At 44.6% G+C, this 15,649-nt stretch overlaps 1 protein-coding gene across 2 annotated transcripts in view; it reads left to right on the top strand.

Moving 5' to 3' along the window:
• Nucleotides 1-15,649, top strand: part of Cdyl (chromodomain Y like) — a 225,444-nt gene that overhangs the window by 21,248 nt on the left and 188,547 nt on the right. Inside the window, exons 1-2 of one of the 2 annotated variants that reach the window (XM_037205797.1) lie at nucleotides 5,625-5,672; nucleotides 5,936-6,025. In XM_037205797.1, the coding sequence (XP_037061692.1) occupies nucleotides 5,640-5,672; nucleotides 5,936-6,025 (123 nt within the window). In that variant the 5' untranslated portion in view covers nucleotides 5,625-5,639. Of the gene's footprint in view, nucleotides 1-5,624; nucleotides 5,673-5,935; nucleotides 6,026-15,649 lie in introns of those variants that run through there. The other variant, XM_037205798.1, reaches the window with a different exon arrangement.

Genomic DNA, 15,649 nt, shown 5'->3' with positions numbered 1-15,649 from the left:
TCACTCACAAACTGCTTCCAGCTGCCCTCCAGGGCGGGTCACCACCACAATAAAATACAGTGTTTGCCGAGGATTTCAGCGGCCACCTGGGGGTTTAATGTCCTCAGTGAATGCTATTTAGCAGAGGCAGGCGGTGAACCAGTGACAAATGGTATGTTGACTTTTTTCTGTGTCTGTGGTTTTCGGATGGGTTGCTTTCAGTCCCGCTGGCGCTCTCTTCTGTGTTACCAGACTTTTCCACATTTACAGCCTGGTCCTCCCTCTCTTCCAGGCTTCTGGCGGCCAGCTTAGTGCGACAGAAGCCATTTTTTGCTTAGATGGGTCATACTTGAGATGGCTAATAAATATGGATTTTTAGAGTTACTCCTTGCTTTAGAATTCAATTATATGTGGAGAGGGAGAGGGAGAGAGGGAGAGAGAGAGAGAGAGAGAGAGAGAGAGAGAGAGAGAGAGAGAGAGAGAGAGGTCTGTCTTCTTGAATTAGACAGCTTCTCCGCAGAGTGTTATCACTTCACACACATGAAGTAACCAAGAGTGGGTTACCTCCCTCATCTCTGGACACACCCAGTCAAATGAGGCTTGTCTGTGTATGATTAGACACAGTCTGATCCACTGCCCAGCCAAACAGCCCCTGAAGCTTCTCTGCATAGTTGGACTTTGCCTCAGCCCTTTGGTCCACCACCTCGTCTTGGGCCCTGGGCTCTCTCAGAAGCTCAGCTCTTACACAGGACTCACGAAGTCTGTTGCCACCTTCCTCATGCCCAGTCTTTCTGCTCCATCCTTCCCAGTTCTAAATCATTTCCAGTTATCTCTTATGTGTCTTCTCCTGGGGGGGATGTGAACAAGCATCCGTTCACCCTAGATAGGGCACCAACAACAGACCAAAGAAATGATGGCTCCCGAGTCTAGTGAGTGGAGAACCAGTGAGTGTGTTAAGGTTACTTACAAGGGTATGGGTGGCTCAAACACAGCTGCGTGGCTGGAAAGCCCAGCTCAGGTGATGAATCACTGAAGCTGCATACCTTGAGCTTCCTGCATAATTTATAGGCAGCTCGGGCCACAAGACAGTCTCCTTTCCCCTAGCAACTGTTACTTCCTATACGGTATGTGACCATGGGACTCTCTGAGCTTTCAGAGTCTCGTACACTACCTGAACTTTTCTCCTCCCTCCAGAAAGAAACATGTGAATAGGGAGGAAATGGCTCTGCAACATTTTGTGCTTCAAGGTTCTGAGTTCAGACTATTGGCTGAACCGAAACGTGGATAGAGATGGTAAGAGCCAGGCACTGGGAAACCTGCAACAAAACAATTTCAAGGTCCCTCAACCGAAGTTTCTCCTTCACTCTTGACCGGAAGTCTCAGGCTCCTGCTCATTAAAGAGAAAGCCACTGTCCCTGAAGACTTGTCAAGGAATTCTAGAAAGCCTGCAGCATGCCGGCCAGGGAAGCCGGCTGCTTCTGATTGTAAAGAGGCCTGGGAGCATTCTTCAGAGAGGTATGGATCAGGGTCCCTTCTGTGCTTGTCAGGGCTCAGGGTGAAACAGCCTTTTGAAATATGAAGATGAGTTTCCTCCAAAGCAACCTTGAAGTAATCTATTGAAATCTTTTAGTTTAGCACAAACATACACGTACCTAGCCTGGTCGGTTTATTTCCTAGCAACCCCCTCCCAAGCTGCTGCTTTTCTTCCTGCTCTCTCCACCTCCTCTTAGGGGCAATCCAATTCAAGACACATTTTTTTTTTAGTGACTCTTGTATGCCTCCTCATTCCCATACACTAGTCAGACATGCAGATCCATAAATGACACCACAGAATGGCCAGGACAACAGGAGTGACTTAAAATCCCCAGAACACAAATGTCTCTTCTGTAACATCTTGATTGCTGAATGGAATTTTCTAGAACAGGCTCTCCTTGGTGCTGGGGCACAGCCTGGGTTAAAGGTCCTAAAGATAACCTGACAGCCTGTTCTCACTCAGAATACCTTCAAGGCTCACAGTCACGAACAGACAGTAAAGTCAACATGTGGCACTGGGTGTGTCACCTGGATCTCAATCAAGCTGGCCTCTGCTCTGCTCCCGGGCCATCATGGTCTCTTGAAAGAATTCAGACAAGACACACAACAGAGTGTCCAAGGTAGAGTTTGGTGAAAAGTGAAAAGAACATACACTCACAGAGTAAGAGTGGCCAATGGCCAGAGAGACCATTATGTTGACCTATATTTTAGGTAGGCTCTATACTATTGAGTCTCTAGAACAGAGCTTTCCCTGAGAGGTGCCTTCCTGTCCAGGTGATTGACAGAACCATTTGGATTCACTCTTAAGGGAGTGGACAATGGTACTCTCTGTTTCTTACCAGATAGCCTCCAGCTAGACAGCTAATCTCATGATCTTCCAAGCAGTTCAGAATGTTCACCTAGAGCCAGAGACACAATTTCAGGTCTCATTTCTTTGACCAGTGGTGAGAGTCCAACACTTGCAGTTCCTGATTTTACAAGCTGCTGATTGAGGGAGAAGGGGTCTATCCTCCATGACTTTCAAGCCTGTTAATATCTAAACTGTTTACCTAATAGGAGTACAAAACTCACATCTGTATTTCCAGACCCTGCCACTTCCCCAGACCTCTGCCACATCTAAAGCTCAGACAGGCTGGGATCACCGCCTAGATTCTTCATTGTTTCATAGGAGGAAATGAATATTTGTCTGCTTAGACATGAAATCTAACAAGTCTTCTCATATATCAAAATACTGAAGGTCAATCCCTCAAGAAATCAGAAATCTATCATTTAAAAAAAGAGTAATTCAATCACCTTTTGTTGTTGTTGTTGTTAAAGGGCTCACTCAGGCCTCTAGCTCATGATAGGGAAGTGCTCTACCATGAAGCTACATTCCCAGCCACAATCACCTTTGGACTACTGGGTTAAAGAGTGAATACAGTAATGCAGACAACCTGAACTAGGCAAAGGTCTCAAGAGTCCTCTATTTGAAAGCATCCAGTTATTTTGCCCTAGTAAGCGCAATTTACATTTTTATTTTGTTTTGTTTTGGTTTATGTGTGTAGGTGTTTGGCCTGCATGTTTGTCTGTGCCCCATGTGCATGCCCGGTGTCCTAGGAGGCTAGAAGAGGGTGTCAGATCCCCTGGAACTGGAGCCACAGACAGTTGTAGACCACCATGCAGGTGCTGGGAATCAAAGCCAGGTCCTCTAGAACAACAGCCATTAGCTACCCTTAACTACTGAGCAACGTTACTTGAGCAAGGCATACAATCTATAACAACCTGAAGGCAGAATCGGGGTGGCACAGGGAAGCTAGCTTGAGATGAAATGCATTGCTGAAGATAAACTAGAGAATTGGCCAAGGAGGTGGACTCCATGTTTCCCTAAGATTCTGTAACTAGACAATATGATTTATAGACCTCCAAAACAGGGAAGGAAAAAAATCTTTGGAAAGGCAAAGCTTAACATTTTTACTGCTGGCACCAAATGTCTTCTTGCTTAGTCTATCTTAAAGCATTGCTCATAAGCTACTGCCGGTCCAAAGCAGAGAGTCAAGGAAACACATGGATTGTACATCTCCTGCTCACCCTTCCCTGTAATAGGTAGTCAAATGGCTGGCACAGTTTGTAATAGTTTGTCCGTGCGGGGATGGAGGACAGTGTCTCCAAAGCCAAAACAAATGAGAAAAACAACAACGCTGTTGATTTAAGGAGTTTAAAGTCCAGGCAGAGCTCTCACCCAATGCGGACTGCTGAGACCTTGCTAAGCCACCCTGGGAAGGAGTGAAGAATTAAAAATGAAGTCAACTGCTGCTGAAGGCGAGGACGGTTGGTCTAGTCTTGGGCCCTGTAAGAGGAAGGAGCTCAGAAGTATACACTGCAGAGAGAAACGTGCTCTCTGAGGAGGTCCTCTGCACGTATCACATCGTCATTGGCGATCTGGCTGGAGATGGGACTAGAAATGAAAGATCAGTTGCTAGGGATCTGGCCCAGGTTAGTAAAGTGCTTGGTTAGCACACAAAGCTAAGGATTCCATCCCCAGCACCACATTAAACAGGGCATGCTTGTGCATGCCTATTATCCCAGCACTCTAGATGCAGAAGCTAGAGAATCAGAAATTCAAGGTCATCTGCAGCTACGTACCAAATTCAAGGCCAGCCTGAGATACCCGCTCTCAAAAAAAAGAAATCAAATGAAAGAATACAGTAGCAGATCACGCAGGAGTGAATGATATGCGTACTAACTTTAGTAGGCATCCTAGAGACAATGGAGCTGTCATCTCTCTTGAGGACAGTGACATAGTTTATATAGAAACTCTCCACTGTCTGGAGGGTTGGGATGGAGACAAACTGCAAAAGAGAACAAGGAAGGAAATGCCTCCAAGAAGCATCAGATGAATTTCAGAAGACTTCCCTTCAGCATCCCTTCTGCAGTTCCCGTCTCTGCTACAACTAATGGTGTCTCTGGAGTACGCCAAACAGATGAACTCCTCTGACCGCCTTTTCCACGGTGGGGTCTCACACTCCTGATGCCACCATCCTAACCTGATTCCTCTCTTTATTCAGTCAGTGTGCCTGTTAATTTTTCACTCTCTTGGCAAATGTACTAAGAAGTCATCGCCCTTCCCCCCAAAAAATTTGTTAAGTGTGGCACTCTGTTCTTTTGGAGGGGGTTGTTTTGTTGTTGTTGTTTTGTTGTTGTTGTTGTTTTGTTGTTTGTTTTGTAATAGCTCTAGCTGTCCTAGAACTCACTCTGTAGAAAAGGCAGGCCTTGAACTCAGAGATCTGCCTGCCAGGATTAAAGGCATGCTCCACCACCGCCTGGCAAGCATGGCACTTTGGAGCAATGAGACTGTGCACGAGGTTGATACTTTCTTCCACTGTGTGTCTGCATGTGGGCATGGAACTCAGATTTCTCTGTTTCATGGTGATCAGCATTAAGTATGTTCTTTGGCTGTAGTAGGAATACTGCCTTGCTGATGTTGCCTGTGTTTGGAATGTTCCACTTCTGGTAATTCATTCAATGTCTATATTTGTCTTTTCAAAGCCACTTAACACTTTCAGCTTATATAAATCTTGTCGTTAACTAAAGCCTCCAGGTCTTTTACACATGAAGTGTTCACATAAATCATAGGCTTCTGCTCTAGTCTCATCTTTAGGAGTAGTCAAGATATAAATCCTTCTCACAGTATTAAAGGATGCAAGTGTATTAAACAGCCTAAGTGACTAGCATGCCTTTGAAAAGGACCATCAGGATCAAATTTTCATGGTGAGAACTCCAGGAGCTGAGCCAGGGGTCCCGTCTGTCTTCTATCCTTCTGCTGTGGACCAACAAAATAGTCCTGGGAATACTACCTCCAGCAAAATACAGAAAAACATTCAAGGTAGTGCTAACTTACATAAGCAGTGAGGAAGTAATTGTTTTAACTTTGGGGGGTGGGTGGCAATCTACTATACAGAATCCTTTCATGGTCTCTTGGATGTGTGAGCTACTAAATGGCAATAAATTTAAATATCAAAATTTTATGGTAATATCTAGGGGTGATTTGAAGTTGGAAAAATTCTCAGCATCTCTTTAATTTTGAATAAAGTGAAAAGTTATGAAGAAAAACTGTGGACAGGAATGGTGGATTACCACATCGTGCCACTATGCACAAGCACTGCAAAGTGATGGCGAGACAGGTAGGTAAGAGCGATAAAAAGCTGCCTCAGATCCTCCAAGAACCATCAGGAAATTCACCTATGCCCGGGCCGTAGGCCGCAGCCACCTGAGGATGGATGTCAGCCTTTCACTGTTGTCCAGACTGTAGACCAGAACTGAGGAGTGCTAACACAGCTCCCCATGCTCTGTTCAGCTTGGTCTTCCCTCCCGGCTAGTACACAGATTCCCAGTGAGTGACTAGCCCAGGGACTCAAGTGCGCCCTCTTCCCTTCTCCTCCCACAGGGCCTGAGCAACAGCCAGCCGAGTTCAACTAACGCTGAACCCTGCACGCTTCAAGAGGAACGGGAACATCTTTATGATGACACCTGCCAGGTACATGTGCTTTCCTGGCCACATGGGCAAGTCTGATCTTGGGGTAGAAGATGTCTGCCTGACATGGCATGGCAAATTGTGGGGGTTGGGGATTTAGCTCAGTGGTAGAGCGCTTGCCTAGCACGCACAAGGCCCTGAGTTCAGTCCTCAGCTCCGGGAAAAAAAAAAAAAAAATATATATATATATATATATATATATGTATGTATGTATATATATATATCGTAAAAAAATTAATTGTATTTAAAAATTAATTCATAAAGAAAAACAGACAGCCAGAGCAATGAACAAATGCACAGTCCAAACTGTTGTGTGAACACCTCAAATGGCTTTATGTTTTCTTTCGAGCCCTGCATCCATATCTCCAATTTCTGGCTACTTCTTGTCTCCTTGTGCTGAGTAGCTAGCTCTTTAGGGACTCAGTTTTAAAATCACCTACATTCGGAGCATTGAGATTCCATTTCAGGTGTTTAAATATTCAAAAGGCTAAGTCAAAGATTCATTTTATATTTCTTCTGATTCTTCCCCTGCCCTATCTCAAGCTCTACATGTGACCAAGGGATTGTTTCTATGTTTTTTTTAAAGAGAAGAATTCTTTGCCCATCTTTTTTTTTTTTTTCATTATGCTTCTCTTTCTCTCTCTGTAGCCTGTTGATCCCTCTTGGGTTGAATTGGGAGAAAGGAGGGTGGGAAGATTAGAAGAATCCTTAAGGAATATGGCTCCAGCCCCAACAGCTGGGGCTGATTTCTAGGAGGGTCCCTCGAGAAAGATTGTTGTCTGGATCTTCCCTGTGACATCCCACTCCCAGGCTCCTGCTCACCCATGTGAGTCCCAGCTGGAGGGGGTCCGCACCAACGCTGGCATCTTTGAGAACTCACAACCAGCAGCACATTCTTCATCAGGATACTGCAGATGAGGAAAACAGGAGCTGTTTCCTCTTCACCCGATGGGATGGGTTACTCAAGCAAAGCTTTGGCATTCTGTGTTCTCCAGATGAAAAGCAGAGACCATCTTATGGGTTCACACTGACCCCTTAACTAAGAGTATGGAGAGTATAGACCTGCCTCTCTAGGAACATGTTGCTGCTCTAACAGTGGCTGTGACAGAATACATTTCCAAGTCCTTGCATCTTAACAAACAGCCATCAAGACCAAAAGACCACTGTCTCCTTGTCTGTTTTGGGCTTGGTTTGAGGCACAGGTATTTTTCTACTGGATATGGTTTATGGTTCCCTCAACCACACATCATCATAACTTGAAGGTATTGTGAGTAGTCAATGCAGTAGTTCACCTAACCTACCCCATGACACATGGTGGAACTTGAGTAACTTCCTCCTTGTGACTGCAATGCTGACAAGAAACTGTGACCCAGCGTTGCCAGAGAGCATCAGCCTTCATGTTACTAGCCAGGGAGAAGACCCAAAATCATACTTCCAAGACTCTCACCCTATAGTTAAGGAAAAAAACACAACAAAACAAAAAAGACAAACCCATACAAGTTGAGCCATTAAAGATTGAGGGTCATCTGTAAGGGAAGCAGCCATCCCACAGACACTCCCTCTGGAGTTTTTTGTGTTTGGATGCCTTTGGCTGTCAGGTAACATGGACCCTTCTCAGAAAAACTTTCTAAAGTTTACAAAACAAAGTGTACATGACTACCAAGGACACAATTGTTCCTGAGATACAATTATCAAAATCATTTTTAAAATGTGTACTTTAATAATAGTACATTTTATTAAGCTATTTCAGTGAGGTGCAGTTGGCTTGTAAAAGGCTACATATCTTTAATATGTATAAGACATATATTATATTTTATGTGAATGTTTTAGTGTGTCTTGAAGAGTGCCTACTCATAAAACACCCTTAGAATCTACGTCATAAATATATTCATTGCCTTCCAAAGTAGCCTTCAACCTTCGTCATCGCTTCCTTCCTTCCTTACTTCCTTCCTTCCTTATTAGGAGGACACTTAACACAAGGGCAACCTCTTAGCCATGTCCTAAGTATACAATGGCGTGTTGTTAACGTGTTGTGCAGCAGATTCACCTAACATAAGCGAACCTCTGTACTCATTGACCAGTACTGCCAGGGTCTCCCTGCAGCCCCCTGCCCCACCCCAGCAGCTCCCGCCCTCCCACTCTCTGCTTCCTGTGTTTGACTATTTCCGTTTGGACCTGTTTGTCCTTCCCTGTCCTGCTTTTTTCACTCATGTGTTCCTTCTTCATCCCACGATGTACCAAGGTCCAGCAGTAATTCTAAGAATGAATTTAAGTGATATTTTAAGATGCCCACAACTGAGTGTGATGGGAAAACACCTGTGGTTTCTCTTGGTGACAAAGTTGCAGCAGCTGTTGCTAATGCTGCTACAACTGGTTGACTGAATTCATAACTGAAGGAGAAGGCTGAATTCCGCCCAGAGGATACTGAAAATGGGAATCCATTCCTATCCCTGTCCACAGACCTCCTAGATTCTACCCACAAGCCCCTGGGGACAGAAGAAGCATTATCCTAGAAGGCTACCTGCTCCAGGGGAATCCGCCCACATCTTTTCTGGTGTCTGCTTATATATAGGTCAGTGTGGGTGGAGGGGAGGTGGCTGCAGGGCTGGTTTGGTGGCCTGCTGGTGAGGTTTGAAAGGTCACCTAGCAACTTCTTTGGGAGTGGAAAGAAATCAAGGACAATAGTCCTCCTCTTTGGAACATGTAACTCAGAAGACTGCAGACATCTACAAAATGACCAATCGCTGTGAATTCTGTTTTATGCTCCATGTCCACAACAATATTACAAAATCTATATCCGGGAAACTGTCAGCTGTGGTTACCTCTGGGGCGGATAAATGGGTTGTGGGAAGCCAAAAGGAACACCTTTTCATGTTCAACTCTGTACACCTGTGCAAAGTGGACCTGAACTTTCACACCAGAACGCAAGTGAGTTAACCACATATTCTCCCTTCCCTCATGAGCCTAGAGGCACTTGAGGCTCTAACAACAAGGATGCAAGAGAGAAGTGGGGAGAGAAAGAAAGATGAGAGAGAGGCTCTGTGGCCCGGCTGGACTGGAACTCTTTCTATCTAAGCTCTGGCTATTCAATCTGTGAAGAATCACATCTACCCCATGGGTTGTAGTGAGGTTGAGAGATACAGGTGGTCCTTACCTTACAATGCACACAGGAAAAAACTCCAGATGGATCCAAGCATGGTAGCTCACTCCTACAATTCTAGGACTAGAGAAGCAGAATTGTGATTTCCAGGCCAGCCTGAAAGAAAGAATAAAACCCCACTGAGAAAAACAAGAAAAAGGACTTCTGTAGGATTAAAAACAAATATCCCAATCAAACATTAAAACGTTTAGACATATAGAGTACTGTGTTTATGTCCTTAAAGTAGGAGACAATTTCTTAAAGAATTCCCCAAAAGGACGAGGGATTAAATATGCATACACATAAACTGGACTGTACTAAAAAGTTAAACATTTCCACACAAGGAAAAAGTAAGACAGAGTGGAGCTGTTCGTAACATATTGTCCTAATTTCATCTCTCTTGCTCTGATAAAACACGCTGACAGAGAGTAACTTAAGGGAGAAAGGGTTTAGTTAGTACATAGCTGTATGATTGCAGGGGAGCTGGAGTGACAGGAACTTCAAACAGCTGGTCACATCACATCTGCAGCCAAGAGCAGAAAGAAAAGAACACATGCTTACTTGTTTGCCTGCTCAGCTAGTTTTCTTTATTCCTATACAGTTTCAGGGCCCAGCCCTTGAAATGGTGCCACCTCCATTCAGGTTGGGTCTTCCCACCCCAATTAAGTCAGTTAAGGCAATCCTCCACAGACAGGCCTTCAGGCCAGCCACAAATAGACAGTCCCTCATACAGGCTCTCTTCCCAGGTGATTCTAGGCTATGTCAAGTTGACAAAGTCATACATACACAAGTGTGTGTGTGTGTGTGTGTGTGTGTGTGTGTGTGTGTGTGTGTGTGTGTTGGGTTTCTTTTTGTTTGTTGGTTTATTTTTGGTTTTGGTTTTTCAAGAAAGGGTTTCTCTGTGTAGCCCTTGCTGTCCTGGAACTTGCTTGTGCAACAGGCTGGCCTGGAACTCAGAAATCCATACCTGCCTCTTCCTCCCTAATGCTGTGTACTTCTACTGGGATATGGAAGGTAGAGTCCAGAGATCTGCCAAGCAGCCTGTAATGGCTACCACCTTAGAAAACTAGGTGGTACAAAAATGTGAGGACTGAGGGTGTGACTCCATCACAGAGCATTGTCTAGTGTATTGGTTGTGTTTGTTTGTTTGTTCATTTGGTCATCTTGACACAGCTAGAGTCATTTAAAAAGAAGACAATGGCCCCATCAGTAGTGTGTAGGCATGACTATGGGGCATTCTCTTAATTGATGATTGAGGTAGGAGGGCCCAGCCTATAGTGGGCAGTGCCACCCCTTGGCAGGTAGTCCTGGGGTGTGTAAGAAAAGAGACTGAGCAAACCATGAAGAGCAATTCAGTGTGTAAGCAGCACTCCTTCATGGATTCTGCTTCAGTTCCTGCCTTCAGGTTCCTGTCTTGAGTTCCTGTAAGTCAAATAAACCTTTTCCTCCACAGGTTGATTTTAGCCATAGTGTCTTATCACAGCAATAGGAACCTGAGACACCTACCATGTGCGATGCTCTGGGTCCATTCCCTTCTCCATTAAAAAATCATAAATACTCTATGGTACTAAGGTGGAGAATCCTAATTATAAGTCAATGGAGAATTCAATACATGGCCCTTAAATTGAATGTAATATACTAGCTTCGACTGTTTTTTTTGATAAGACTATTTCCTAAATTATTAGTAAATGAAGGCTCTAAGCTGGGGTCCTCCTTGTAGATTCCTCACTTCTCCATTGCTGGTGAGAGTATAAACTTGGGAAGTCAGTTTGGATGTTTCTTAAAAAACTGGGGATTAACCTATCACAAGATCCAGCTATACTTTTTTGTTTGTTTGTTTGTTTGTTTGGGTTTTGTTTTGTTTGGTTTGGTTTGGTTTTGAGACAAGGTTTCTCTTTGTAGCTTTGGAGTCTGTCCTGGAACTCACTTTGTAGACCAGACTGGCCTGGAACTCACAGAGATCCACCTGCCTCTGCTTCCCAAGTGCTGGGATTGAAGGTGTGTGCCATCGCCGCCGCCACCGCCGCCGCTGCCGCCGCCGCCGCTGCCGCCGCCGCCGCCACCACCGCCACCACCACCACCACCCAGCCAGCTATACCGTTCTTGGGCATAAACCCAAAGGATGCTCAATCATACCATAAGGACACTTGCTCAACTATGTTCATAGCAGCTTTATTTGTAATAGCCAGAACCTGGAAACAACCTAGATGCCCTATAACCAAAGAATAGATAAAGAAAATATAGTACATTTACACAATGGAATATTGTTCAGCTATTAAAAACAAGGACACCAGGAAATTTGCAGGCAAATGGATAGAACTAGAAAAAAATCATCCTGAGTGAGGTAACTTAGACCAAGAAAGACAAACATAGTGTGTACTCACTCATAAGTGGGTATTAGCTATAAAGTAAAGAATAACCATCTATAATCCCCAGAGATATTCTGGGTGGACTGGGGGCGAGTGGGGATGGGAACTTGAGGGATCGGGTTGGTGGGTGGATGGAGAGAGAGTGCTGAGAGACATGACTGGAAATTGGGGATATTTCAGGGTCAAGTAGAAACCTGATGTAAGGGAAACTCCCACCAATCTCCAAGGATGATGCCAGCTAAGACTCCTAGAAACAGTGGATACATAGCCTGAACTGGTCATCTCCTGTGATCAGATTGATGACTACCCCAATCGTCATCAGAGAGCCTTCATCCAGTACCTGTATGAACCCACAGCAACAACTCTTACCTAGGCTCCTAGGAACTCACAGAGTGTGAACCAACAACCAGGGAGCCTATATGGGATTGACCTAGGCCGTGTGTGTGTGTGTGTGTGTGTGTGTGTGTGTGTGTGTGTGTGTCAGTTGTGTAGTTTGGTCTATTTATGGGTTTCCTAACAGTGGGAACAGGGGCTGTCTCTAACACTTTGGCTGGCTTTGGGGGACCTATTCCTCATACTGGGTTGACTTACCCAGCCTTAATACATGGGAGGTGCTTAGTCTCACTGCAACTTGATATGCCATGCTTTGTTGATACCCATGGGAGGCCCGCCCCTTTCTGAACAGAAACAGAGGAAGAGTGGGTTTTGGCTGGGGACCGGGGGTGGGGGGGGTGGGGGGTGGGCATAGAGGAGGGAGGAGTACTGCGATCAAGATGTAAAATAAATAAATTAATTAAAAGTCTTCCTGAAAGGTGCTTACTGTACACTCATTTTCTCTCATAGTCAGCCTTCAGAAACCACACAAGCTTGGATCTAAAGCCCCTTGGACAGCAAGGGGTCTAATTATAACATAGCACATGGCCAAAAGAGATAGCTTAATTGGTAAAGTGCTTGCCACCCAAGCATGAGGAACTGAGTTCAATTCCCAGCACCCATGAAAGCCAGGCATGGGGATGGGGAAGCAGGCTGATCCCTGGACTTGCTGTCCAGCCAGTCTCCCCTAGGCTGCTAGACAAGTCCCAGGTCCCTGTGAGAGATCCTACCTTAAAAGGCAAGGTATAGATGACTGTAAGGAACTACAACAGAGGCTGACTCATATATATATATATATACATATACATATATATGAACATATGCACACACTGCACATATACACAAATAGCACCATATTTGCATAGCACATATACACATCTTCCTGTATACATCCAATCTCTAGATTGCCTATAATGCCTAATATATTATTGCAAATACCGAATAAAGAGTTTTTATGCTAGATTATTTACAGAATAATGACATAGTCTCTGTACATGTCTGGTTCAGATGCAGGTTCTCCAGTATCATTTGTCCACATTGGTTGAATCTGCACACATGGGATCTGCAAATACAGAGGGCCAAATAACAGTGGTTTAAACATAGAACAAGGTGCTGGCACAGAGATCTGACCTGTCAAATGTGTAATGTTAAAACAATATTATCAGAAATACATTTGTCGGCCAGCTTGCCATTATTGTAACAAATACCTGAGAAAATCAACTACAGTAAACATATCTTGTGTATTAATTATAACAGTTTGTTAATTTGAGACTTTGCAATTTGAACTAAATGCCAGATGTCATAACAAGCTTCTCTTCCTATCACTCAAGGGAGTAATCTATAGATTCCATGACAGTGTCCACTAATTCCTTACCAAGAAGTTGAGCAGTGGGGGGCTTTTGTCAGAGGCATCAGGGGCTTAATCACTAGTGAGCAGAACAAAGGCCCAATGAAACCAGGAAGAAGGATATGAAGGATATGGAGGAAAGTTCATCACTTGAGGCCCATCAACCTAGAATCTGACCATAAAATTGCTGTTAAGAGAAACAGCAAGAGAGCTGTCTCTAGAAGTCAAAGAGAAAGCCAGTGCTCTGCACTCACTGCTCCAGCCAACATTGTTAATACCGTGTACCAAGCAATGCACTAGGTCTTTATCTACGCTAACAAACTTCTAAAGTGTGTTATGAGACATGAGCTGCTGTCTTCACTGTTTTACAAACAAACTAAGCCTTGGAGCTGGGGAGATGATTCAACTGGCTAAGTGTTTGCCTTGCAAACAATAAAGACCTTGGTTCAATCCCCAGAAAACACATAAAAATTCCAGGTATGGGCTGAGTATAGTGACACATACCTTTAATCCCATCCAGCACTTGGGAGGAAGCAAAAGCAGGGAGATCTCTGTGAGTTCAAAGCCAGCCTGACTTACATATCACAGTAAGACACTGTCTTTAAAAAAAACAGGTTCTTATGCCGGGCGGTGGTGGCACACACCTTTAATCCCAGCACTCGGGAGGCAGAGGCAGGCGGATCTCTGTGAGTTCGAGGCCAGCCTGGTCTCCAAAGCGAGTTCCAGGAAAGGCGCAAAGCTACACAGAGAAACCCTGTCTCGGAAAAAAAAAAAAAAACAGGTTCTGGAAAGATGCCTTAGTGGTTAAGAGCACTGGTTGCCCTTCCAGAAGATCCAGGTTCAATTCCCAGCACCCACATGGTGGTTAAGACTACCTGTAACTCCAGTTCCAGGAAATCCACACCCCCTCTGGCCTTCACAGGCATTGCACACATATATAGTATGCATACATACACACAGGCAAAACACTCTTACACGTAAAAGAAAAATACCTAATTTAAAATGAAAAATTCTGGGTTGTGACAAGTGTTTATGATCCCGATGCTGGGGCAATGGAGACAGGAGGATTCCTGGGACTTATTGGTCAGCCAGTCTAGCCAATTGATGAGCTCTCCAGGCCAGTGAAAGACTGTCCCAAAGGAGGTGGCCAGTGTTCCTGAGAATGCCACCAGAAGTTGTCCTTTGGCCTCCAAATGCACACATGCACAGATGAGCATGCAAACTAATGCATGGGTAGGGGGGAGGAGAGAAGAGGAAAGAGGGGGGGAGAGAGAGGAAGAGTTTTTAAAGGAACCTAAGGTTTAAGGAGGTTAAACAGTTTACCCGAGGTCAAAGCAAGTGGTAGGTAACATCAAGACTGGAACTCAGAACTCCCAAAAACTCAAGCAAATCTCAGTCATTTGGAGTTTTTGTTTTCCCTCTGAGAAATGTCTCTTGTGCTCATTATTCAGTGCTACACAATCACTAATCATCTACATAATCAGTCTCGTTTCTTCGGGAGGAAAGTCACTTTAGCTGCACATTCATAATTGGTGTTTTCAAGCATGTGTTATGGTCTCTCCACATAGACAGGAGGGGAAAGGAACAGCTGTCATTTAGGGAAAAGGAAAAGATAGATCAAGTTTGATGTGTAGTTCTTTCACCCTTTTCTTTAAAAAACCCTTCCTTGCCATCTTTCTTTCTTCTTTAGCCAAACACAGAGTGCCCCCTCATGCTTAGCATGTACGACCACAAACACCATGAAGCCCAGCTCTGGCCAGCTCTGCATTCACAGCACAGGGAGGCAGGTACGGGCACCAGTGTGCTCGAGTACCATGTATGTGTTCCATGTGTTCCATGCTGCACTCCAGGCTGTGAGGAGATGGAGGTAGAAAGGATTTCCATAGACAATGACCAAGCCCAGAACTTAAAAAGAATAAATAGAAGCTAGCCAAGTGTGGTGGAGGTTGTGGGGACGGCAGGCTGGCAGACCCAACATGGGGGGGGGGGGTGCGTGCAAAAATCTAAAGTGAGAAAAACAGTATGTTTGAGAACTGTGAGGTACAACAGGCTCTCTCTCTCTCTCTCTCTCTCTCTCTCTCTCTCTCTCTCTCTCTCTCTCTCTCTCTCACACACACACACACACACACACACACACACACACACACACAATTTAAAAACTAAAAGTAGAATTTTTTTGAAGGAGAAAGAGGAGTCAAATCCAACACTTAGGCTTCTCACTTCTAGGTTTACTTGGGTGAGTGGAACCAGAAACAGGGAAAAGAGAACAGGTCTGGGAACTGGTTCACATCAAATAGTGGTATAAAAGTCCAGGCTTCACAGATGAAAGGCTGCCTGGAGGTTTGCACAGGAAGTAACTACAGCAATGGATGGAGAGCTTGGACCCAGAAGAGCTAGGC

This window comes from Peromyscus leucopus, chromosome 5 (assembly GCF_004664715.2).
Source record: "Peromyscus leucopus breed LL Stock chromosome 5, UCI_PerLeu_2.1, whole genome shotgun sequence".
Lineage (NCBI taxonomy): Eukaryota > Metazoa > Chordata > Mammalia > Rodentia > Cricetidae > Peromyscus > Peromyscus leucopus.
This window is presented reverse-complemented; position numbering and strand designations above follow the sequence as displayed.